Source organism: Rhinoderma darwinii, chromosome 1 (genome assembly GCF_050947455.1).
Source record: "Rhinoderma darwinii isolate aRhiDar2 chromosome 1, aRhiDar2.hap1, whole genome shotgun sequence".
Lineage (NCBI taxonomy): Eukaryota > Metazoa > Chordata > Amphibia > Anura > Rhinodermatidae > Rhinoderma > Rhinoderma darwinii.
In genome coordinates, this window is record NC_134687.1 from 104,048,875 (window position 1) to 104,074,282 (window position 25,408).

General features: G+C 40.4%; 1 protein-coding gene across 1 annotated transcript in view; it reads right to left on the minus strand.

Annotated features, from left to right (window-relative positions):
- The window catches only part of GALNTL6 (polypeptide N-acetylgalactosaminyltransferase like 6), a 1,595,017-nt gene that overhangs the window by 982,261 nt on the left and 587,348 nt on the right, over positions 1-25,408 (minus strand). The window contains exon 4 of the mRNA XM_075849659.1: positions 10,686-10,852. Within this exon, the coding sequence (XP_075705774.1) occupies positions 10,686-10,852 (167 nt within the window). The remainder of the gene's footprint in view (positions 1-10,685; positions 10,853-25,408) is intronic.

Sequence of the window (25,408 nt, forward strand, 5' to 3'; positions counted from 1 at the left end):
CTGTTTCTTCAGAAAAACAGTAGATTTTCATTTTTACAGACTAATTCCAATATATTTATTGAAAAACTTGTTGTAATGACAGGGGTGGGGAGACAGACAAGTGAGCCCTAATCTACCCACCACTCAGTCCCTGCCTACTTGCAACGACCCACCCTAGGCGACGAGGTACAACTGGGCGACGGTCCCTATGCTCAATAAGTGCACGACAGACAAACAGACAAGGGTACACAGAGCTAGGAGGAGAAAGGGGCAGTTGCCCACGGCAACACCGTGAGCAACAAGAGAAGTGAACAAGCTGAGTCAAACCAGGAGTGTACGAGGTACCAAACGCAGAGCAGGAGAGTAGTCAGCAAGCCGGGGTCAATATGAAGCAAGGACAATGGTACAAGAAGCTGCAGCAGGGCCAGGAAACAAAACGAGAAGAATCACAAGCAAAGGAGGAACAGGAAAGGCAGGTATAAATAGACAGAGGGCGGGAGCTAGCTCCGTCTGGCCAGGCTGTGATAGGTTCTCCCACTCCTAAGCCTGCCACCCTGAGTGGTGGAAGATGGAGTCAGTCTCACAGACATAGAAGCAGGTGCAGACTGATTATCTATGGGCGTTAACCCCGAAGTTGTGCCAGGCAGATCCTTTACACTTGTGTGGTCAAAATGCTAACTACACCCCTAGATAAATTCCTTGAGAGTTGTAGTTTCCAAAATGGAGTCACTTTTGGGGTGTTTCCAATGTTTTGGCACCACAAGACCTCTTCAAACCTGACAAGGTGCCTAAAATATATTCTAAAAAAAGGAGGGCCAAAATCCACTAGGTGCTCCTTTGCCTCTGAGGCCGGTGTTTAAGTCCATTAGCGCACTAGGGCCACATATGGGATATTTCTAAAAATGGCAGAATCTGGGCAATAAAATATTGAGTTGAATTTCTCGAATAAAACCTTCTGTGTTACAAAAAAAAATTTATTAGTAATGAATTTCGCCCCAAAAAAATAAAATGTGTAAAATGTGTAAATTCCAATGAAACGCCTAAAGGGTTAAAACACTTTGTGAATGCTGATTCGAATACCTTGAGGGGTGCAGTTTTCAAAATAGGGTGACTGCTGGGGATCTTCTAATGTATAAGGCCCTCAAAGCCACTTCAGAACTGAACTGGTCACTGAAAAAATGGCCTTTTGAAATTTTCTTTAAAATATGAGAAATTGCTGCTAAAATTCGAAGCCTTATAACGTCCTAGAAAAATAAAAGAACGTTCAAAAAACTATGCAAACATAAAGTAGACATATGGGAAATGTTAACCAGTAACTATTTTGCATGGTATTACTATCTGTTTTACAAGCAGATATGTTTAAATTTAGAAAAATGCTAATTTTTGCAATTTTTTTCTACATTTTGGTGTTTTTCAGAAATAAATACCAAAATTATCGACCAAATTTTTTCACTAACATAAAGTACAACATGTCACGAGAAAACAATCTCAGAAACGCTTGGATAGGTAAAAGCATTCCGATGTTATTACTACATAAAGTAACACATGACCGATTTGAAAAAATTGGTTGTGTTCTGAAGGCCAAAACAGGCTGGGTCTTGAAGGGGTTAATGACACAGCCATTTTTCGGTTTTCCATTTAAAATTTTTATCTCCCTGCCTTCCAAAAGCCATAACTCTTTTATTGTTCTATCAACACAGCCGTGTAAGGGCTTGTTTTTTGCAGGACGAGTTGTAGTTTTTCATTGCACCATATAATGTACTGGGAAACTAAAAACAATTTTTTTTTGGGGTTAAATGGGCAAAAAGCAGCACATCTTGCAGTAAAAGCAACATGTTAATTGTTTTTATACGGGTTGATATTATTACGGCGATACCAAACAAATATAGTTTTATTTATAATTTACTACTTTTATAATGAAAAAACTATTTGCTAAAAAAAATATGTCTTTTTGTCACCACATTCTGAGAGCCATTACTTTTTTATATTGTTGTTGATTGAGCGGTATGTGAGCTTATTTTTTTGCAAGGCGAGCTTTAGTTTTTATTGGTACCATTTTGGGGTACATTCGACTTTTTTGATTTGTTTCTATTACATTTTTTTGGGGAGCTAAGGTGACCAAAAAATAGCAATACATGCGTTTTTATTTTTAATTTTTGACAGCGTTTACTGTGCGGGCTAAATAACATTTTAGTGTAATAGTTTGGACTTTTACGGAGGCGGCAATACCAGTTATGTTATTTCGACAATTGCAGTGAGTATTACACAGCCGACACCCGCTGAGTATGGAGTCCACTCAGCCCGTGAGCCCGCTCCTTACTTGCCCTTGATGACTGTCACATTCTGCACCACTTTATAATTAAGAGGGTAAAAAAATCAGACATTACATATTGACATGTAATTAATAATTCAAGAAAGAGGAGTAAAGGCCTTGCTTGCAAAATCTAATAAACATGTGGAGAGTAATGCATTTAAATTAATTTTACACACTTTGAATTTTCCATGAATTTAAAATGTTTCACTTTACTCCTCCGGTTGGACATTATTATGTAAATATTAATTATGATTATATGACCATATTGATGAAAACACTGGTAGATAATTTGTATATTTAATACATATAAGAAGATTAGGCTAATGCATGAGGACATTTGGAACTAATGGCTTCACAAATGATACTGTGAGTAGTTACTATAATATTACAACTTTACATAACAATATAAATACAATTCTTTTACAAAATAGTATAATTAGTGAATAGTAGTATCTAGGAAAAAGAAATAGCACCTACGACATGTACATAGTAGTTGACTCCCCTAGGACCTTGAATTTTTTTTATGTATAGTCTTTACTGTACAGAAACATTGGGGCATTTCAATTAACCCTTGATCCAGACAATGAAATGATTCCTTCCAAACTAAAAGACAAATATATGATCGTATTACAATCTTGTCATTCTTACATCCTGCTGTCCAATTAAATGAAACACCTTCTGTAATAAAACATATCGAGGACAATCCCGACACACCATTTGGGAAAAAGTTAATAGGTTTATAAATTGTATAGGAAAAATATAATTTCAGAAAAGCTCAGATTCAGAATGAGACCTCTGTAATACAGTAGACATAGACTATATACATTTTTCAATTTCTACATCTTGAAATTAGTATTAAAGGCTTAGCAAAAGAAAAACACACTTAACTTTGGATTTTTTTTAAAAATAAACATCTATTGCAACAACAAAAAATGTATGTGGACAGGTTACCACATCCCTGAAACTCCCATTATTTCATTGAATCAGAGGTCGCAAGTCCAGGAAAATGAAGGTGGCAATTCTCCTTTGACTGCTCCCAGGAGCTCAGAGGTCTGTGCATGGAGGTGCTATTTGTCATTGCTAGATAAAACAGAGAAACAAACACGGCACCACATAGTGTGAGTAAGCCCAATCAGGCAGTCAGAGTGTGACGAATGGATGCTTACCACAGCTGGATAGGTCAATCGCTTTGAACTAGATGTAGATCATGGGGAGTGCTGCTGCCGAAATCCCAAACGGTCACGCCTATGGGTTACCGTGCAATGTTAGCAATTAGAGGTAGAAAAAGGAGGGATGTGACTACGGCGCTGCTACTCAATAAAGATGCAGGAATTAACAATAGTGTTTATTAGTAAGAAGGCTACGCGTTTCAATGCCGCACCGGCATCTTCCTGAGGAAGATGCCGGTGCGGCATTGAAACGCGTAGCCTTCTCACTAACAAACACTATTATTTGTCATTGCTAGCACTCAAAAAAAGGAGGCTTTTCAAATAGATGGAGTAAACCTATGCTGGCTACTAGGTGTGTCATATAATGCCATAAAGAGCAAGTCCTACCACTCCAGCTATATGGTTACCTGATGATCAATGTGGCACCAAGCATTTGTAATTAGCGACATTGAGCCTTCTATGTAATTATACTTAACTTGCCCATAATCTGTTATTCTACATGATGACTAGAGGGGGAAAATCGCAAAAACATCTGGATAAACAGAAATACTACTTCAACAAGGACTGTGGTAAGAGCAACCATTTTATACATGAAGAGGTGGATCAACCATCTTCAGAGGTTATTGATCAGTCCACCAATGCTACATATTCGTCACATGACATTCTTAATTTTTAAACCGACAAAAAACCTGTCAACTGAACATTATCTGACCCATTTAGCATCGCAAACGGTTAAAGGAGTGAATATTGGGGATTTATCTCATATCATCTCAGATTATGCTATTTTGTCTCTCACAGAACCCATTCACACATCACTGGAATCTGACCTGATGGTTATTAAAGAATTTGGGTAATTATCATTTTACAAAATGAATGAAAACAAATTCCAAATTCTGCTTCTCAATCTACCTCTTTCCCTCGAGTTCATATTAAAATCTAGATTAAAACTGGACTGCAACCTGATAGGATATCGTATTTAGGTATCCATATTTCCCTCACACACAAAATCTTTATAAGCTTAACGTGTAGCTAAACGTTTGACAAACTTCTGACATGTCATACTAACATGTCAGAAGTTTGGATTGTTGGGGGTCCGAACCCTGAGACCCCCACCAATCGCTAGAACGAAGCAGCTGAAGCATTCGTGTGAGCACTCAGCTGCTTCATGTCTGTTTGTTTTTTTTCCAGAAAGCCGATGTATCGGAGTACGGGCTCATAGACTTTCTATTGAGTCCGTATACCGATACATTTATTTCCGGAAAAAGCTGAACAGACAGGAAGCAATTGTTGGGGTCTCAGTGCTCAGACCTCCCACCAATCCAAACTTCTGACATGTCAGTATGACATGTCAGAAGTTTGTCAAACGTTTAGCTACACTTTAACTTTATACCACTACTCTAAACAATTGACTCAAGCTTTTATATCATTTTAGAACTTTAACGATTATTCTTCACAGTAATTTCTTCAAATCAGTCTATCTATCTATCTATCTATCTATCTATCTATCTATCTATCTATCTATCTATCTATCTATCTATCTATCTATCTATCTATCTATCTATCTATCTATCTATAAAGATATACATATATATATATATATATATATATATATATATATATATATATATATATATATTTATATATATGTATATGAATTAGAATATCCTCAAAAAGTTAATTTATTTCAGTAATTCAATTCAAAAAATGAAACTCATAGATTATATAAATTCATTATACACAGAGTGATCTTTTTCCAGCATTTTTTTTCTTTTAATGTTGATAATTATGGCTAACAGTTAATGAAAACCCAAAATTTAGTGTCTCAGAAAATTAGAATATTATATAAGCCCAATTTCAAAAATGATTTTTAATACCGAAATGTTGGCCTACTGAAAAGTATGTACAGTATATGCACTCAATTCTTGGTTGGGGCTCCTTTTGCATGAATTACTGCATCAATGCGGCGTGGCATGGAGGCGATCAGCCTGTGGCACTGCTGAGGTGTTATGGAAGACCAGGTTGCTTTGATAGCGGCCTTCCGATCGTCTGCATTGTTGGGTCTGGAGTCCCTCATCTTCCGCTTGACAATACCCCATAGATTCTCTATGAGGTTTAGGTCAGACGAGTTGGCTGGCCAATCAAGCACAGTGATACTGTGGTTATTAAACCAGGTATTGGTGCTTTTGGCAGTGTGGGCAGGTGCCAAGTCCTGCTGGAAAATGAAATCACCATCTCCATAAAACTTGTCAGCAGAGGGAAGCATGAGTTGCTCTAACATTTTCTGGTAGACGGCTGCGTTGACTCTGGACTTGATATAACACAGAGGACCAACAATGTTGCTCATTGGTCCAAAGTCCTATTTTCAGATGAATTTTGTATTTTGTTGGAAAATCAAGGTCCCAGAGTTTGGAGGAAGAGTGGAGAGGCACTCAATCCAAGTTGCCTGTGGGCCAGTGTGATGTTTCCACAGTCAGTGATGGTTTGGGGGCCATGTCATCTGCTGGTGTTGGTTCACTGTGTTATATTAAGTCCATAGTCAACGCAGCCATCTACCAGGACATTTTAGAGCACTTCATTCTTCCTTCTGCTGACAAGCTTTATGGAGATGCTGATTTCATTTTCCAGCAGGACTTGGCACCTGCCCACACTGCCAAAAGTAACAATACCTGGTTTAATAACCACACCATCACTATTTCTACCAGAAAATTTTAGAGCACTTCATACTTCCCTCTGCTGATAAGCTTTATGTACTGGGTCTCCCGTACATCTAGGATTACTGCTTAGCTCCTCAAATAAAGGCTCTGAGACATGGCACATGGATAAGGCATTACATTGGGTTCACATTAAATCTGGGGGTCATATTAAAGTGAATTTTATTGCCACTCAGTAATTACACCCTCGCCCAATACCTTTCTTACTTTTTGAAATAATCTCTCATTAATTGGAAATACTTTGTTAGGACCAGCGAGTTGTAGACCCACTGTGTTTCTCAACCAGTTTGACTTCGGCCACCACTAACGGTGTTATCTAAGTAGCTTCCCTGGTCTTCACTCTTTAGCCCCCATACGGGGATCTGAACTTCGCTGCGGGGAGACTAGCAGCTGGCCCAGTGGACCAGTATACAACGGTGTAGTACACCAAGTAGTACAGGCAATGGAAGATGTTACTTTGGCAGATGGGTTTCGAACAGTAGTCACATTTCATAACTGGTAGTAAGCCTTAGGCCTTATTTACACTAGCATGTTAAACGTCCGTGGGACGGCCGTTGAAACAGCGGCCGTCCCATGGACCTATGTAATTCAATGTGGCCGTTCACACAGCCGTTGTTTCAATGGACCGTCTGAAGGGTCCGTGGGAAAACAGGGCATGTCCTATCTTTTCATGCATCACATATCCCTCCATAGACTCTCATCGCCGAGCACAGATGCACCTCGGCCGTGAAAAACTGTCATTTTCCCACGTCCGAGGTGCGTAAATAAGGCCTTAGGCTCCTCTCAGGTAGTTGGTTACCAATTTGCAGTAGATCTCGGGATGCAGACTGATGGCAGGTTACAGAATATGGACTGGTAGCAAGTAGCAGGATGGAGACTGGTAGCGGAATGCTCGATAGAGGCTGGTAGCAAGTAGCTGGATACTGACTGGTAGCGGATAGCTGAATACAACTGATAGCAGTTAGCGAGGTGCGGGGTGGTATCAGGATGCAAACAGGAACCTTTGCAGGACACAACTAAGTTGCACCAAAGTTGCAAAAATAGTCTTGGAGCAACTGGGATTGGATTGGGAGGTTTTTTTAAATACACGCTGGCCCTTTATGAAGGGACCAGGGAGCGCACACGCGCCCTGAGGCAGTCACAGCCGTGAGCAGCTGTAGAGACATGATGGATTTGCCGGTGGCCAGAACAGCAGAAGAATCAGGCCACTGGCGTTACATACTTCCTGCTTAATGTAGTACCTTATTAATGTCCCTTCTCAAAGTAGCTTCTATTGATATTCTAGAGTTGCTCATTCCATACTTACAGTGAAGGAAATAAGTATTTGATCCCTTGCTGATTTTGTAAGTTTGCCCACTGTCAAAGACATGAACAGTCTAGAATTTTTAGGCTAGGTTAATTTTGCCAGTGAGAGATAGATTATATAAAAAAAAATAAAAAAAATCACATTGTCAAAATTATATATATTTATTTTCATTGTGCACAGAGAAATAAGTATTTGATCCCTTTGGCAAACAAGACTTAATACTTGGTGGCAAAACCCTTGTTGGCAAGCACAGCAGTCAGACATTTTTAGTAGTTGATGATGAGGTTTGCACACATGTTAGATGGAATTTTGACCCACTCCTCTTTGCAGATCATCTGTAAATCATTAAGATTTCGAGGCTGTCACTTGGCAACTCGGATCTTCAGCTCCCTCCATAAGTTTTCGATGGGATTAAGGTCTGGAGACTGGCTAGGCCCACTCCATGACCTTAATGTGCTTCTTTTTGAGCCACTCCTTTGTTGCCTTGGCTGTATGTTTCGGGTAATTGTCGTGCTGGAAGACCCAGCCACAAGCCATTTTTAATGTCTTGGTGGAGGGAAGGAGGTTGTCACTCAGGATTTGACGGTACATGGCTCCATCCATTCTCCCATTGATGCGGTGAAGTAGTCCTGTGCCCTTAGCAGAGAAACACCCCCAAAACATAATGTTGCCACCTCCATGCTTGACAGTGGGGACGGTGTTCTTTGGGTCATAGGCAGCATTTCTCTTCCTCCAAAAACAGCGAGTTGAGTTAATGCCAAAGAGCTCAATTTTAGTCTCATCTGACCACAGCACCTTCTCCCAATCACTCTCAGAATCATCCAGATGTTCATTTGCAAACTTCAGACGGGCCTGTACATGTGCTTTCTTGAGCAGGGGGACCTTGTGGCACTGCAGGATTTTAATCCATTACGGCGTAATGTGTTACCAATGGTTTTCTTGGTGACTGTGGTCCCAGCTGCCTTGAGATCATTAACAAGTTCCCCTGGTGTAGTTTTCGGCTGAGCTCTCACCTTCCTCAGGATCAAGGATACCCCACGAGGTGAGATTTTGCATGGAGCCCCAGATCGATGTCGATTGACAGTCATTTTGTACATCTTCCATTTTCTTACTATTGCACCAACAGTTGTCTCCTTCTCACCCAGCGTCTTACTTATGGTTTTGTAGCCCATTCCAGCCTTGTGCAGGTCTATGATCTTGTCCTTGACATCCTTAGAAAGCTCTTTGGTCTTGCCCATGTTGTAGAGGTTAGAGTCAGACTAATTAATTGAGTCTGTGGACAGGAGTCTTTTATACAGGTGACCATGTAAGACAGCTGTCTTTAATGAAGGCACCAAGTTGATTTGGAGTGTGTAACTGGTCTGGAGGAGGCTGAACTCTTAATGGTTGGTAAGGGATCAAATACTTATTTCTCTGTGCACAATGCAAATAAATATATATAATTTTGACAATGTGATTTTCCTTTTTTTTTTTAATATAATCTATCTCTCACTGGTAAAATTAACCTAGCCTAAAAATTCTAGACTGTTCATGTCTTTGACAGTGGGCAAACTTACAAAATCAGCAAGGGATCAAATACTTATTTCCTCCACTGTACATATTTCCCATTGCAAACAGGGGGTCTCTCTGTTTCAACAACTGTTGGACAACTCTCAATACTGTGCTTTATTCAAAGTCTGGGGAAATTACTAAAACAGCTGAGTACAGCGCTCAGCTGTTTCCATCAATCCCGTAGTCAAACAGTTAGGAGAAGTGACGGGTTTGGGTCTATTCTCATAAAAGTTTAGCCCCAGCTATCAGACAATTTTCACAATTTTCTAATAACCGGTTATTTCCCTTAAATGAACATCTTTTACTATCATCATTTTACTCCTGCAATTTTTTTAACAAGTTGTGTTACAGTGCCTGAGGGAGCCAGATCACCCCTTAGCCATATATGAAAACACCAGTAATATACATAGCAAATGGTAAATGGGGGACCCGGTCACAGATTTTGTATTTGGGTGCCCAAGTTTGAAATTATGCCTCTGGCTAACTCAATTGAATCCGTAATGTTTGTCTCGAGAGTTTCTGACATCATCATCTTTGATACCATACACAAACATTTATAAATATATTTTAAATGTATGTATTTGCATGTAAAGTGCCATCCAAGCACATAACAAATAATCATGGGACACCATAGTGTGTATGTACATGTATGGGTCCATACAGGGATCTTTAGGTATAATATTATGCTAATATAAGTCCCACCAAAATATTCCTCACACAGTTTCATTTATGAGGAGATGAAGTCCTGTAGGCATCTTCAGGTGGTAAACATTGATGCTAGTTTTGCAAAACACTTTAGGATATTAATTATATTAGAACTATGCAATGCAAGAGATAACTATGCACAACAGTAGACGTGGTTGATTTCACGTTTAGATAATTCATACTGTGCATGGGATAATGGTGTGGAGTCACTACTTTGTTCTGCCTTTAAATGAATTATATAAGATGAACAGATCTCCTTTTGAGTTTAGCCTCATTAATTTATTCTAAACATACAACCCCTATATATTGTATGAATAATTTGTTGAGACTTGTACTTTTAAATATAATGCCCCAATGGTGCCTATCTTTCTCCAGTTGGAGACTCCGCAGGTGTAAATGTTATACAAAAACTATTAGGCACATGAACATGTTTTTGCGGCCACAATTCACCTGCAAAACTGTAGGTGAATTGCGGTCACATTCATTTCTATGGGCCCATGCACACGACCGTGGTTTCCTGAACCGAAAAAATAGGCCATGTCCTATATGGGCCGCATTTTTCTGCTCGGGCTCATTGAAATGAATGTACACGGCCATGTGCACGCCCCTTGATTTGCGAGCGGCCCGTGGTTGACACTCCGTGGCCGTCCGAGCCGCAAATCATGGGCTGTGCACACCACTACAGTCATTTGCATGAGGCCATACTTTTCTTATATTTTCACAGACTGTTGTTTTTATTCTCTGACAAAAAAATTATACAAAATCATTCTAAACTATTGTTAGATTTTCAACAAATACTACTTTGTTCATTTTTAACACATGCTCTGTGTCTGTGTGACCATGTATAGATACACATATTCCGTTTCACTATACATATTTCTGTTTAAAGTGATCAAACTCATTATTTCTATAGGATTTGTTAATCAGGTGAAAAAATAACTAAGACTTACCTCTGTCACTGAAGTCATCTACTAAAATGATTTCTTCTATGAGACTATCCGGTGTCCTGTTGATCAAGCTGTGTATGGTCCTCAGTAGTGACGTCCATCCCTCATTGTGAAATGGAATAATAATGCTAGTGTTTGGTAGCTTTTCCAAATAATGTTTGTGCTTGCAGCTGAAAGGAAAGCATGTTTGTTGTCATTTAAATTCATACAAAGGGATTGCAGACAATACAAATAGCTTTATATTGCTGATTGAGTATATGAGATGACTTGTTTCTGCAAAGATAAGATTCATTCTGCTAGTACGAATGGCAAACATGTTTTTTTCTACCAGAAAGCAATGGATAATAATAGAGAAAAAGAAAAGGAAATAAAGATTCTATCAAAAGTGTACATACCCTGAACTCTTCCCATATATAGTACCTTAGTTTAATGTATATACCCAGCACTCTTCCCATATATAGTACCTTAGTTTAATGTATATACCCAGCACTCTTCCCATATATAGTACCTTTGTTTTATGTACATACCCAGCACTCTTCCCATATATAGTACCTTAGTTTAGTGTACATACCTAGCACTCTTCCCATATATAGTACCTTAGTTTAATGTACATACCCAGCACTCTTCCCATATATAGTACCTTTGTTTAATGTACATACCCAGCACTCTTCCCATATATAGTACCTTTGTTTAATGTACATATCCAGCACTCTTCCCATATATAGTACCTTAGTTTAGTGTACATACCCAGCACTCTTCCCATATATAGTACCTTAGTTTAATGTACATACCCAGCACTCTTCCCATATATAGTACCTTAGCTTAGTGTACATACCCAGCACTCTTCCCATATATAGTACCTTAGTTTAGTGTACATACCCAGCACTCTTCCCATATATAGTACCTTAGTTTAGTGTACATACCCAGCACTCTTCCCATATATAGTACCTTAGTTTAGTATACATACCCAGCACTCTTCCCATATATAGTACCTTAGTTTAGTGTACATACCCAGCACTCTTCCCATATATAGTACCTTAGTTTAGTGTACATACCCAGCACTCTTCCCATATATAGTACCTTAGTTTGCTTCACTCATAGAGCAAGATTTTCCTATACCTTCATTGATTTTATCCATGTTTTCCTTGAACAGTGATTATATTTTTATATCCCTCTGTTGCATTCTAAAATAAACTACTGATGATTTGATTCTTTTTAATGTCTCGTGGGTTGTCATATGAATAAGTTCTCCATTTTAAGATCATAGGGTCTTCAATTGAATTTTTGAAATTGAGAATGTAAACTGATTAAGTGGTTAGAGGGATGATCATTTGTCTTTACCTTTTTTTATGTTTCCACCAGTAAGGGTCTAAACACAGCTCCTCGTAGTAGCACATGGTAGGGTGGGCAGTTTATAGCTCCGAACCCTCTTCCCTTTCCAATAAAAAGGCTCCCTTTATTCACAGGCACTACAACGTTAGCAGACAAGTGCAAGGATAAAAGGCCCAACGGACACGCTACCCTACTGTTCTGAGTATGGTATTTATTAGGGGGCTTTTTTTGCAAAAGTTTATCTCCTTTATATAAAAGGGTTGATGGCCTAACCTTAAAACCTCCGGGACCCCCACCTATCATTAGAATGAAGGGGCCCTTCAATGTTTATACATGCACAGCGGCCATCAATGATTTAGTCCCAGAAAACCCCTTTAAATCTGGTGTAAAATGAAGATAGAGAATAGACTCCATTAATCCTTTCAGTACTAATTTCATCAAGAGGTGAAAATATCAACAGATTTACGCCAGTTTTCTTGCTTAAAAAAGGTTGCTGATTTTGGCGCATTCCATAGTTGCGCTAAGATGTGTGACTTTATTAATTTTCTCACTTCACTCTCCTCACGTGGGGCTTGGCTTGGCCAAAGAAGGCGGGGCATTTGCTGGAACGAGAGAAATTCACTTAAGTTATGGCACAAATCTACATCTGCTCATAGCAGGCGTAGACTTGCATCTCTGTCAGACAGACAGCCAAAGATGCGCCAAATATCCTAAGCGATGTGCAATATATTTGGCAGATGTTCAGCCAACAAACATTAATTAAAAGACTGACGTTTGACATAATATATTTTCCCCAATTTGTGTACAGTGAAAGTTCAGGCAGTCACAAAAGATCAGGCTTATTACTGTTTCATTTAATTTTTATATTTTTGATTCAGTTCCAGCACCAACGAACACTGATTTAACGGCATATCAAAGTTTTATTTTCTAAAAAAAAAAGACTAAAAAATATAAACACAAACTTCAATGAAAAGTATTCCTGATGTCACATGAATACTTTTGTAATCATTGTGCCACATAACTACTTGATGGGTTATTGCTGTCGATGTTTTATACCAAAGCGCATGAAGCAATGTAGAAAAATAACATCCTTTCCTTGTGTTCAAATCATTGGTCCAGAAAATGGACTGCATGAGTTTCAAGATGTTTTGTATGTATAACATGATCTTTCCAACTCAGTGTCAGTAAATCTGTGGAAATAAGGTATTATATTTTTCAATGAGCTTGAGTGGACAGCTCATCAGAAAGATTGAAAGCTTTCCCATTTTAGTAAATGGTTGTAGAGCTTTTAAGGCATGACACAGACTCAAAGTGAACATTATTTAATACTTATGTTCTACATTCAAAGGCATATTGTGCACCTTTTCTTTACACATGACATATACTTGTGAAGTATTCAACATAACTGATTTTATTTCTATAAAATGTAGCATAAAATAACCGTACTCCTGTTAACTACTTACTGATAGTTAAATCATGGCCAAGACATTTTGGGTTGAACAATTAATATACTAGCTGAACATATGACAAGGCTCTGTCTGACAAGTTCTTTGTCCTGATTCAAGCCAAAGAGTCTACATGGAACCACTGCTTATGTATTGAGATATGTGCTCAACTCTTCTCAAACTTTTCCTTGTAGACGTGTGGCTGGGGTGGGAGGGGGTTTGGCAACAGGGTTTTCCATTCTAGTAATGGTCAGGGGTCCTAGTTGTCAAACCCCCACCATTTATTGACTATTCAGTGTATGGCCCTGTTCACACGTCATGTATTTGACACCTTTTTTGGCGTGTAAAACACGCAGAAAGATGCATCAAAAGACACATGATTAATTTTCCCATTGACATCAATGGGAAAGCTCGCCATTAGTGCATACAACGCATGTTTTTACACATGGGTTTAAAAAACGTGTTGCATAAAAATAGAAGCATCCGGTCAATTCCTTGGTGTGTAAAACGCATTGAAAATGCGCCTAACTCCCATATTCAATGGGAATCCTACTTACGCACCCAAATAAACGCACCAAAAGCACACACAAAATGTGTAAATAAATCCAATAAAAACTCGTCAAAAAGTCCTGTCGTTTAAAAATTACTTTACAAAAACTCTAGTGTTTTTTACACGTTTACGCATAATTTTTTGTAGTGCCATGTGACTAAGGCATATAGGTGATACATGAGTTTGCCTGGTATATACCATTAAATATCACTGGCCCTTACAATCACTAATGTCTGCTGTGAAAAAAACTCTTCTCCTTATCTCCTCAATAGTATTATTCTCTCTTGTTCTCTAGACCCTGGCCTTTGTTGTCGTGTAAAGTAATTCAGTATTCAGTTAGTGGTTTCTCCTTCAATGATAATGACATAAGACATTTACACATTTATATTTCCAGATCATTTTAAATTTGTTCCAAAATACTTGATAGTTAGTGGCACCTTTAACCGTGTTTATTGATACACGGCTGCCGCTTGTTGCATCATCTTCAATGGAGAGGTGGAGATACAGAAAGAGCCAAGTAAGCAGTGCTTGGCTCTTCGGAATCAAATTTAGCCAGCATTACAGAGGACCTATCATTTCATGGGTACCTTATGAAGTAATAGGTGACCAAAAATGGAATTATTTTTCAAATACACTATATGGATAAAAATATTGGGACATTAATCACTGAATTCAGGTGTTTCATTCTGTCCCATTGCCACAGATGTATAAAATCCAGCACCTAGCCATGCAGTTGCCTTTACAAACATTTATGAAAGAATGGGTTTTTATAAAGAGCTCACTGAATTACAGCATGGTACTATAATAGGATGCCATCATTGCAACAAGTCAGTTTGTGAAATTTCTTCCCTCCTAGATATTCTCCAATCAACTGTGAGTGGTATTATTGCAAAGTGGAAGCATTTAGGAACCACAGCAACTCGGCCACGAAGTTGCAGACAAAGTAAAGTTACATAGAGTGGTCGCCAAGTGCTGAGGTGAATAGTGCAAAAAAGTGCCAACGCTCTGCTGACTCAATAACTGCAGAGCTCCAAACGTCTTCTGGCATTAACATCTGCACAAAAACGGCGCCGGGAGCTTCATGTCATGGGTTCCTATGGTCAAAAAGCTGCATGTTAGCCTAACATCATCAAGTACAACTCTAAGCGCCGGATGGAGTGGTGTAAAGCACGTCGCCACTGGACTCTCGAGAAGTGGAAATGTGTTCTGTGAAGTGACGAATCACGCTTCAGTATCTAATGGATGAGTCTGGGTTTGGTAAATGCCAGGAGAACGTTACCTGCCTGACTGAATCTGCCAACTGTAATGTTTGGTGGAGGGATAATGCTATGGGGTTGTTTTTCAGGGGTTGGCTTCGGATCCTTAGTTCCCGTAAAGGGAAATCTTATAGCTTTGAAATACAAAGACATTTTGAACAATTGTATTCTTCCAACTTTGTGGAAACAGTTTGGTGAAGGCCATTTTCTGTTCCGACAGGACTGTGCTCCAGTGCACAAAGCAAGATCCATAAACACATGGTTGGATGAGTTTGGTGTGAATGAACTTGACTGGGCCACACAGAGCCCTGACCTCAGCCCCATTGAAAACCTTTGGGATGAACTAAAACGGAGATTGCCAGCCGGGCCCTCTCGTCCAAAATCAGTGTCTGACCTCACAAATCCTCTTCTGAATGAATGGGCAAAAGTTCCCACAGACACCCCAAAATCCTGTCGAAAACCTGCCATATTAATGCCTATGGATTTAGCATAGGCTGTCATGAAAGCTCCTGAAGGTGTAATGTGTAGGTGTCCCAGTGCTGCTCTCTTCGTTCATGCTGAATGTACTTATATAAGTAGCAATGTAAGATGGATTCCTGTGTATTATGGAGCAGGAGGAGTCTAGAAGAAGTAGTAGCTGAAAATCCTGTCACAGCTTTTTTCTCAGTGTGGTGTGGCTGCTGGTTCTGTGTGTATATAGTAAGAGGCTCAGATTAACACTTTACAAACAGCAGTGTTATCATTCTAGTAGGTTAGAGCTTTGTTCACACTTGCATTGTGATTTTCGTTTCTAATGGAAACCATGATTCATGGCTGACTCCTTCACACTGAGGGTGTCCGTTGCTTTGATGGAAACAAATTTTCCAGTCAAACCTGATGGAAAATTTCCTCAAGAAGAATAAGGCCGGATTCACACGAGCGTGTGCGTTTGCTTGCGCAAAAGATGCTGCGTTTTGCGCACTCAAATGGCACTTGACAGCTACATCTGTCAGCCCCATATGATGCGCGGCTGCGTGCTTTTCGTGCAGCCGCCATCATTATGACACTCCGTTTGGATGTTTGTAAACAGAAAAGCACGTGGTACTTTTCTGTTTTCATTCATCCTTTTCACAGCTGTTGCGTGAATCACGCGCGTCCCACGGAAGTGCTTCCGTGTGGCATGCGTGGTTTTCACGCACCCATTGACTTCAATGGGTGCGTGATGCGTGAAAAATGCTCAAAGAACGGACATGTCGTGACTTTGACGCAGCGGACCAACGCTGAGTAAAAATCACGCACATGTCTGCACGGCCCCATACACTAATATAGGTCTGTGCGACGTGCGTGAAAATCACGTGCGTTGCACGGATGTATATCCCGTTCATCTGAATAAGCCCTAACCCTGTACAAGCAGCTGTCTCCTCTGCTAGCAGATTAACCCTTTACTAGCAGCTGTGTCCTCCTCTAGCAGTTTAAGCCTGGGTTCCCACGTAGCGTAAACGCTGCTGTATTTCCGCAACGGAATTGTGTGCGGAAATTCCGCAGCATTTACAGTAGCAGCAAAGTGGATGAGATTTAGAAAATCTCATGCCTGCGCTGCAGAAAAAATCGCAGCTTACACGTTAATAAGTTGACCTGCAGTGCAAAATTTAAATCCCCAGCATGTCAATTTATGCTGCATTTTAGTTGATTTTCATTGAGGGTTTTTCCCATTGAATTCAATGGGGATGCAAATCCTGCAACAGAAAGCCAAGTGTTGCGACTTTATGCGACAATAATCGCAACTACGGAAAAAGAGAAAAAAACATACGAAGTCTGCGTTTCTTCATCCAGTCTGGCCTCCTGGGATGCAGGGAGGCTGGACCGGACTGCACAGTTGGGACGCATCGCCATAACAACGGCCTAGGTAAATATGAGCTTTATTTACTAATCCGGATGAAAAAACACACCACAATGTTTTTTCGGACGGAATGTACTGTGGGTTCCAGGTTGGACACGCCGCGTGATTTCTACGCAGCGTATCCGACTCATGGGAGCCCGACCTAATCCTTTACAATCAGCTGTCTCCTCCTCCTTTAGCAGATTAACCCTTTGCAAGCAGTGGTCTTCTCATCCTTTAGCAGATTAACCCTTTACAAGAAGCTGTGTCCTCCTCCTCTAGCTGGGCTGCATAATACACAGGGAAATCTTATTATATGACTGATAAAATAAGAATATTCTGTAGGAAGTAGAAGCTCCTGGCTGGAGGTGAGGATATTCTCCGCCTGATTTGAGTTTCACTGATTTATCACCCATTATAATACATTGGTGAATTAGTTCATCAGGTTCATGACTCGCTTTTAGCGAATTTCTGAGAAAAATAGTTTCATTAATTGTTGCATTGTATTCTATGCACCAGCAAAAGAGCAAACAGAAAAATTTATTTGCTCACACCTAATCCTCGCCAGATCTGAGCACAAGGCTCCACTTTATCATTCCGATATTGTATAGAATCAGCTCCTCCCCCGCATAGTTGCTATCTCCCCGACAAGAAGAGAATCTCATCAGATTTGGACTTCACCCCGCTGAAGTGAAAGTAGAAATGGTGTCCTGTAATATTGAAGGAAATCCGCTGTTTTGATAATAATATACAGTATATTTAAAATAATTCTTAGAATTTAATCTACAGTCACTTTTTGTGTTTTTCTTAGAACCGATAAGTCCTTTACCACTTTCATTAGATGCCTACAGATTAGCAGTTGGGTCAGCGGGCACAGAGATCAGTTGTGGGGCATGCCATTTCAGCAGTCCCTGTGATAACAATATGTGAGCAGCGCTTGAGGTGGACGATTCTCCAATCAATTATGCCATTTTTAGCAGCCCTAATGATTGGAGAAGAGCTGTTAACTAAAAGGACTCTCCTCCAATGGGCAGCACCCCCAACTAAGGGGCTGTACAATCCTAACTGCGAATAGGCCCCTGTAAAATGTCTGTTTTTAAAATCGCCTCGGTTTCATGGTGGCTGAGGTAGTATAGTTGCTTAGTCTACAATAAAGAGAGTAATTTGTGAGCATGGCTATTCCTGAATGCCAGTATTTACTTATTTTAAGTAGGACAAATGATAATGTGTTTCATAAACTGTAACCTTATGTAACCTTTTAGTGGCTGCATATTTTATACTTTCACAACAAGACCATATTGTTCAAATCCCATCTTAATTAATAAAAAAAATACCCCCCCCAGCAAAAAAAAAAAAAGCGAATATATTTTAATGGCCCTGTACGTTTTTATTGGATCTGAAAGCAGTACAATCTTCCTGCTGGTAAATTATAGTCAAATCTTCAAAGTGACCATAATAAAATAGTACAAAGTGTGGCAATAACACACATGAACTAGATGTCACACTCATTACTTGCTACTTTTTCCTCTTCTTGAGGCCGGGTTTACACGAGCGTGTGCGTTTTGCGCACGCAAAAAATGTGGCGTTTTGCATGCGCAAAAGGCACTTAGCAGCTCCGTGTGTCATCACCATATGATGCACGACTGCGTGATTTTCGCGCAGCCGCCATCATTATGACAGTCCGTTTGGATGTTTGTAAACAGAAAAGCACGTGGTGGTTTTCTGTTTTCATTCATCCCTTTCAGCGCTGTTGCGCGATTCACGCTTGTCCCACGGAAGTGCTTCCGTGGGACATGCGTGGTTTTCACGCACCCATTGACTTCAATGGTTGCGTGATGCGTGAACAGCGCACAAATATAGAACATGTCTTGAGTTTTTCGCAGCGGACTCACTCTGCGTAAATCTCACGCACCTTTCTGCATGGCACCATAGACTAATATAGGTTTGTGTGACGCGCGTGAAAATCACGAGCGTCACACGGAAGTATAACACGCTCGTGTAAACGAGCCCTGATATGTAGCAGCAATTCATCATAACAGTACCCATAATCACCATATTATGCTGTCATGATTTAAATGAACCTCCAGGGGCATTGTTAATATAATTATTCATGACTGTATGCCCCATTTAGGGAACTCAATTACGTAGGCCAATGTCCAGAAGTCGTTGTGATGATGGCACACTGATGTCCCAATGCCACTTTCCTCTAACGCCCACTGGAATAGTAAAACATGAAGTTATGACCTCCACAATCATATATTTTTAAATTCTATTAACAACCAACTTCCAGGGTTGCAATGATTTAAGCATGATAGGTATTAAATAATACTGATGTGTATTACAGTGTTGTTTATTTGCCTATGAATTCAAATGCAGAAGTGACTCAACTCTAAGCTTCACTTCCTGCAGTGCTGAGAGGATAATTATGGACTCATTTCTTATTTTCTCCATAGGTTTCCTTAAAAATGTTTATAACATTGTACGTACAAATCCCTTGAAGCATGTCAGCTGCCTTAAGGGCAAATAGAGTTAACAGATGCAAGCTGTATCATTGGTAAGAATATAATGAATCGGTAGCTGGCTTTGGCCCGCATCAACCCTTCGCTCTTAAATGCCAATACATGGTGAGAAGCTAGTAATCTGCTGAGAAAGCACTTTGTTGTAATAGAAATGAGAGGGTCAGGGCTAGTCATTTATTTTTTAACTATTATTGATTAGAAGGGAAGCTCGAGTAATGCTAAAAAGTCCAACTAATCTAATACTTGCTATATGGAGAGCAGGAGGATAAATCTATTTTATAGCATAGTAACTGCATCCTTACAAATAAGAAATATGAATGGCACCCTGACTTCAGGTCAGCTGAAGTTCAAAGGAGAATATGTAGAAAAAGGATTAAAGTCTTGTACCAACCTGTGAGATTGCTCTGCTATATTCCTACTATTATAAAGAGATGCTGCAGGGAGGAAAATCGTTATATGCTTCTGCATATTTTCAAGAAAAAATACTTCTTTACTGTAATTATTTTTGCACATTTAGTTACCGTACTCTTTCCAGAGAGAGCTACACAAATGGGATTTATGAATGGATCATACTGCCAAAATCCCATCCACAGAAGTGTGACCATCTGGAGTGTTCTGTTAATATACTAGCACCATCCCAGTAATCACCTGTAATGGCAGCCGAACAAAAAAAAACACAAAACCTTCGATTTCCAATTGCTGCAATTTTTAGCGGGGAACATTTTTCTCCCTGTGCAAATTACACCTTAAAATGTCATCTCATAAGGCTTGTATCCCAGACATTTAACTTCAAAACAGTCAGCGCAAACATAGTCATGAGAATATAATTACAACAAAAAGAAAAAATCAAATAGGATGTATGCCTAGTAAAGGGTGATGTAGTTAGATTTCTGCTTTGCATGTCTAGAACATTATCTCCTGGCAATGTGTTACTAGCTGAACCAATGCAAAACAACAGACTGCTATTCAGGTTGGTATGAAACTAAAATGATCCCAAAAATTTTTGGTCGTTTTATAACTGTATGTTATTTATATTACTTCAAACATTTTTCATACTTCCCATCATTAATGTGCTTAAAATACAGCCGGCACCCGCAGGTGATTGCTCGGCACCGCATCACTGCACCATAAGGGCATGCCCACACGTGGCGGATTTCCTCCGCAACTGTCCGCATCAATGCCGCACAGAATCTGCGTTGCAGATTCTGCGGCGGATCTGCCCAAAATGTGCAGTAAATTGATGCGGACTGGCTGCTGCGGACTGCGGTAAAAGTGCTTCCCTTCTCTCTATCAGTGCAGGATAGAGAGAAGGGCCAGCACTTTCCCTAGTGAAAGTAAACTAATTTCATACTTACCGGCCGTTGTCTTGGTGACGCGTCCCTCTTTCGGCATCCAGCCCGACCTCCCTGGATGACGCGGCAGTCCATGTGACCGCTGCAGCCTGTGATTGGCTGCAGCCGTCACTTAGACTGAAACGTCATCCTGGGAAGCCGGACTGGAGACAGAAGCAGGGAGTTCTCGGTAAGTATGAACTTCTATTTTTTTGACAGGTTGCTGTATATTGGGATCGGTAGTCACTGTCCAGGGTGCTGAAACAGTTACTGCCGATCGCTTAACTCTTTCAGCACCCTGGACAGTGACTATTTACTGACGTCTCCTAGCAACGCTCCCGTAATTACGGGAGCCCCATTGACTTCCTCAGTCTGGCTGTAGACCTAGAAATACATAGGTCCAGCCAGAATGAAGAAATGTCATGTCAAAAAAGCAAGACGCATCCGCAGCACACATAACATGTGCATGACAGCTGCGGACTTCATTGCGGAAATTAGAATCTCCATTGAAGTCAATGGAGAAATTCCGCCATGAGTCCGCAACCAGTCCGCCACGACTCCACAACATCCATTGCATGCTGCGAACACCAAATTCCGCACAGCAGCTTATGCTCCGCAGCGGAATTTTCAGCCTCGTCTAAACGAACCCTACTAAATAGAAGTGGAAGTCAATGGAGAAACGGCTCCGCTGCGGATTAACGCTGCGGAGTGTCCGCAGTGGAATTCAGGAGCAATTCCGCCACGTGTGGCTTTGCCCTAACAGTGCGACAGTTCGTGGCAACGACCAGCTCATTGCGATATACTATTAGGGTAAGTCCACACGTAGTGTAAACACTGCAGATTTTCCACAACAGATTTGATTGCGGAACATCCGCAGTGTAATACAGTAGCAGCAAAGTGGATGAGATTTTAACAAATCTCATCCACATGCTGCGTAGAAAATTAGCCGAATTTTTTTTTCATAAATTGGCCTGAAATGTGGTATTTAATCCGCATCACATTAATTTATGCTGCAGAATTTCTTGATCTCTGTTGCGGGTTGTTTCCATTGAATTCAATGGGGAGGTAAAACCTGCAAAAATAGCCGATGTTGCGATTTTCACAGCGGAAAAGCTGCGATTCCGCCTCAGAAATCGCAACTCAGAAAAAACAAAATGGTATACTTACCCAGATCTCTCCACTTCTGCATCCAGCCCAGTCTCCAGGGATGACATTTCATCCCATGTGATTGCTGCAGTCAATCACAGGCGGAAGCGGTCACATGGGATGAAACATTATCCTAAGAGGCTATTTTCCGCACCGGACATTTTCGGCCGAAAAATGGCACCATAAATTGGTGCGGTTTTTCGACCAAAATTTCCTGCGGGAACCAGGGAACTATTATGCAGCGTATCCGCCTAGTGTGAACATACCCTTACAGTGCAGGGTGAGAAGATGATATGTAACAGAGCTGCTAAAAGCGCTTATGCGGGGCAAAATAATTGCTCAGATATGTGACATGGTTTCACCTTATTGCAGCTTTGCACTTACTAAATTTTCTGGGTAATTCTGGACAATGCACTTTTCATAAACAGGATATATTGTTTCAAAACATACAAAAATTATGTACCATTTTAATAGGACCGAAAAAACAGGCTGTGTGTGTATCCTGTTACAGTCACCAATGACACATTTATTCCATTAGTACTTTTGTCATTGTTTTGGTTCTACAGCTACTAAATACTCTTCATTAAGATGTTTATAGACCTATGTGGCCCATGTTTACTGATTAGGTGTCCTCTACTTTTCAGTCAACTTTCTTTTAACTTATCAAAACTGTTACATTTTTTTAATTTTTTTTTTACAAAGGAACAAAATACTACACTATCCTGTTTGAAATCTTTGAATTAAAAAAATATGTTAGAATATGTTAAATCATGTTTTCCCAGTTTTTTTTAAAACGTAACCATATCAAAACAAAAGACATATTTTGAAAAATAATCCATTAGGGATCAAAGTCTAAGGATCAAATTTGGATTGTCACATTTAGCAAAAAGATATCAATGTATTTGTTATTGATTTATTTTTATTATAATTTTTTATTTATTTATTTTATTTTATTTTTAAATCGTTTTGATTTTATTGTTTTATTCTTTTTTTCTCTCTCTCATCCCCATGCAATATATTCCAGGGTCTTAGGGGGTGACTGTTGATTTTACAGCATTGACTTTTGAGATAGTGTATGTGCTACATAATATTTTGTTTAATATAATGTTAACTCTGAACATTTTCTTAGTTTTTTTGCTATATAGTATGGAATACTTAGTTATTTATCATCAACAATAAAAAATTATATTATAAAAAAAAAAATATTTGTTACTGAACTCTGGAGCACAATGCTCTTTGTTGGAGAGTCTTAGGCTACAGAATATGGTGTGTCAGTTTTATATGCCAATAGTACCCTAAAAGTGAGATCTTTGGTAGCCTGATCACAGCCTAAGGGGGGATTCACACGAGCGTGATTTTCGTGTGTGCAGGCTGCGTATTTTTCGCGCGCCACGCACAGCCCTATAGAAGTCAATGGGGCAGTTCAAACAGTGCGTGATTTGTGCGCAGCGTTTGTTCGCTGCGTACAAAACACGACAGGTTCAATATCTCCGCGTATTTCGCGCATCACGCACCCATTGAAGTCAATGGGTGCGTGAAAACCACGCAGGTCGCACGGAAGCACTTCCGTGCGAACCGACTGAAACAGCGCACCAGCTGTCAAAAGGATGAATGTAACCAGAAAAGCACCACGTGCTTTTCTGTTTCCAAACATCCAAATGGAGTGTCTTTGAGATGAGCGAACCCGGACAATCGAACCGAACTTCACCGGGTTCGGCCGAACTCGTTTTGGCCGAACCCGGCAAAAAAAATTCCGGTACGAGACGTCAAGAGATAGTCACTGTCCAGGGTGCTGAAAGAGTTAAACTGTTTCAGCACCATGGACAGTGACTACCGATCCCAATAAACATGAACCTGTAAAAAAAAACGAAGTTCTGACTTACCGATAACTCCCGGCTTCTTCCTCCAGTCTGACCTCCCGGGATGACAATTCAGTCCAAGTGACAGCTCCAGCCAATCACAGGCCAAGCACAGGCTGCAGCGGTCACATGGACTGCCGAGTCATCCAGGGAGGTGGGGCCCGATGTCAAGAGAGGCGCGTCACCAAGGACGCGTCACCAAGGCAACGGCCGGGAAGTTCTCGGTAAGTACGAACTTTTTCTTTTTTTTTAACAGGTTGCTTTATATTGTGTTCGGCATTCACTGTCGAGGGTGCTGAAAGAGTTACTGCCGATCAGTTAGCTCTTTCAGCACCTTGGACAGTGACGGGTGTCGACTAGCCTCATCTCTATGATGGCGGCTGCGCGAAAATCACGCAGCCGCGCATCATACTCGGATGACACACGCAGCTATCAAATGGTTTTTGCGCGCGCAAAATGCTGCGTTGTTTGCGCGCGCAAAAACGCAACGTTCGTCTGAATCTGCCCTTAGAACTACACAGACCACGCATTTATGACATATCTAATTGCCGTGCCATAAAACGTGATATCATAAAACACTTTTAAGGCTCTGTTGTAACAAATAGGGTAAAAAACAGCAAAATTTAAATATGTTGTTCATGGTTTAACTCCTCTGTTTTCTTCTTTTTTTTTTACACAAAACTAAACTGTTGGGCAGTTTTGCCGAATTGCTTGCAAAGTAAAATTACAATGTTTTGGTTATCTCTAAGGTCCATTCATATTCATAGTTGTTACATAATGTCCTATCTGGGCTGTCCACAATAGAAATCTAGGAGGTCACCTGAACATCTTTTTTTTTTAACCTCTTTCCGACATTTGTCGTATGGATATATCATGGAAAGCCAGTGCTTCCCGCAAATTGCCGTATCCATTACACAAAAGCATGGCACGGGCTAAGAAGCTGAGTACATGCCATCATCCTCGGATCACAGCTGTATGTTACAGCTGATACCCTGCTGTAATGGCGGGGACCGAAGTTAGCTCCAATCCCCACCATTAACCCCTTAAATGCAGGGGTCAAAAGCGACAGCCGCATTTAAGGTGTTTGTAGTCAATCGCCACCACAGCGACTAAATCGTTGCCTAACACTGGCCTCCCAGTCTACCTATTACGGAAGCCTCGTAGGCCTCGCCTGGAGGCAGGGCCTAAAAGGCGGCGGTGTTACAGCTGACACCCTGCTGTAATGGCAAGGACAGGAGCTAGCTATTAACCCTTAGATTCAGCGATCAAAAGCGATCGCTGAATCTTAGTGGTTTTTAGCCAAATCGGCAGCCCTGCGATGCGATCGTAGGAGTGCCGATGGCTACTTTGGCAGCAGGAGGCCTAACAATGGCCTCCTGGTCTGCCATTACGGGAGCCGATTAGGCCGATTACGTCTTGCTGTCAGTGAA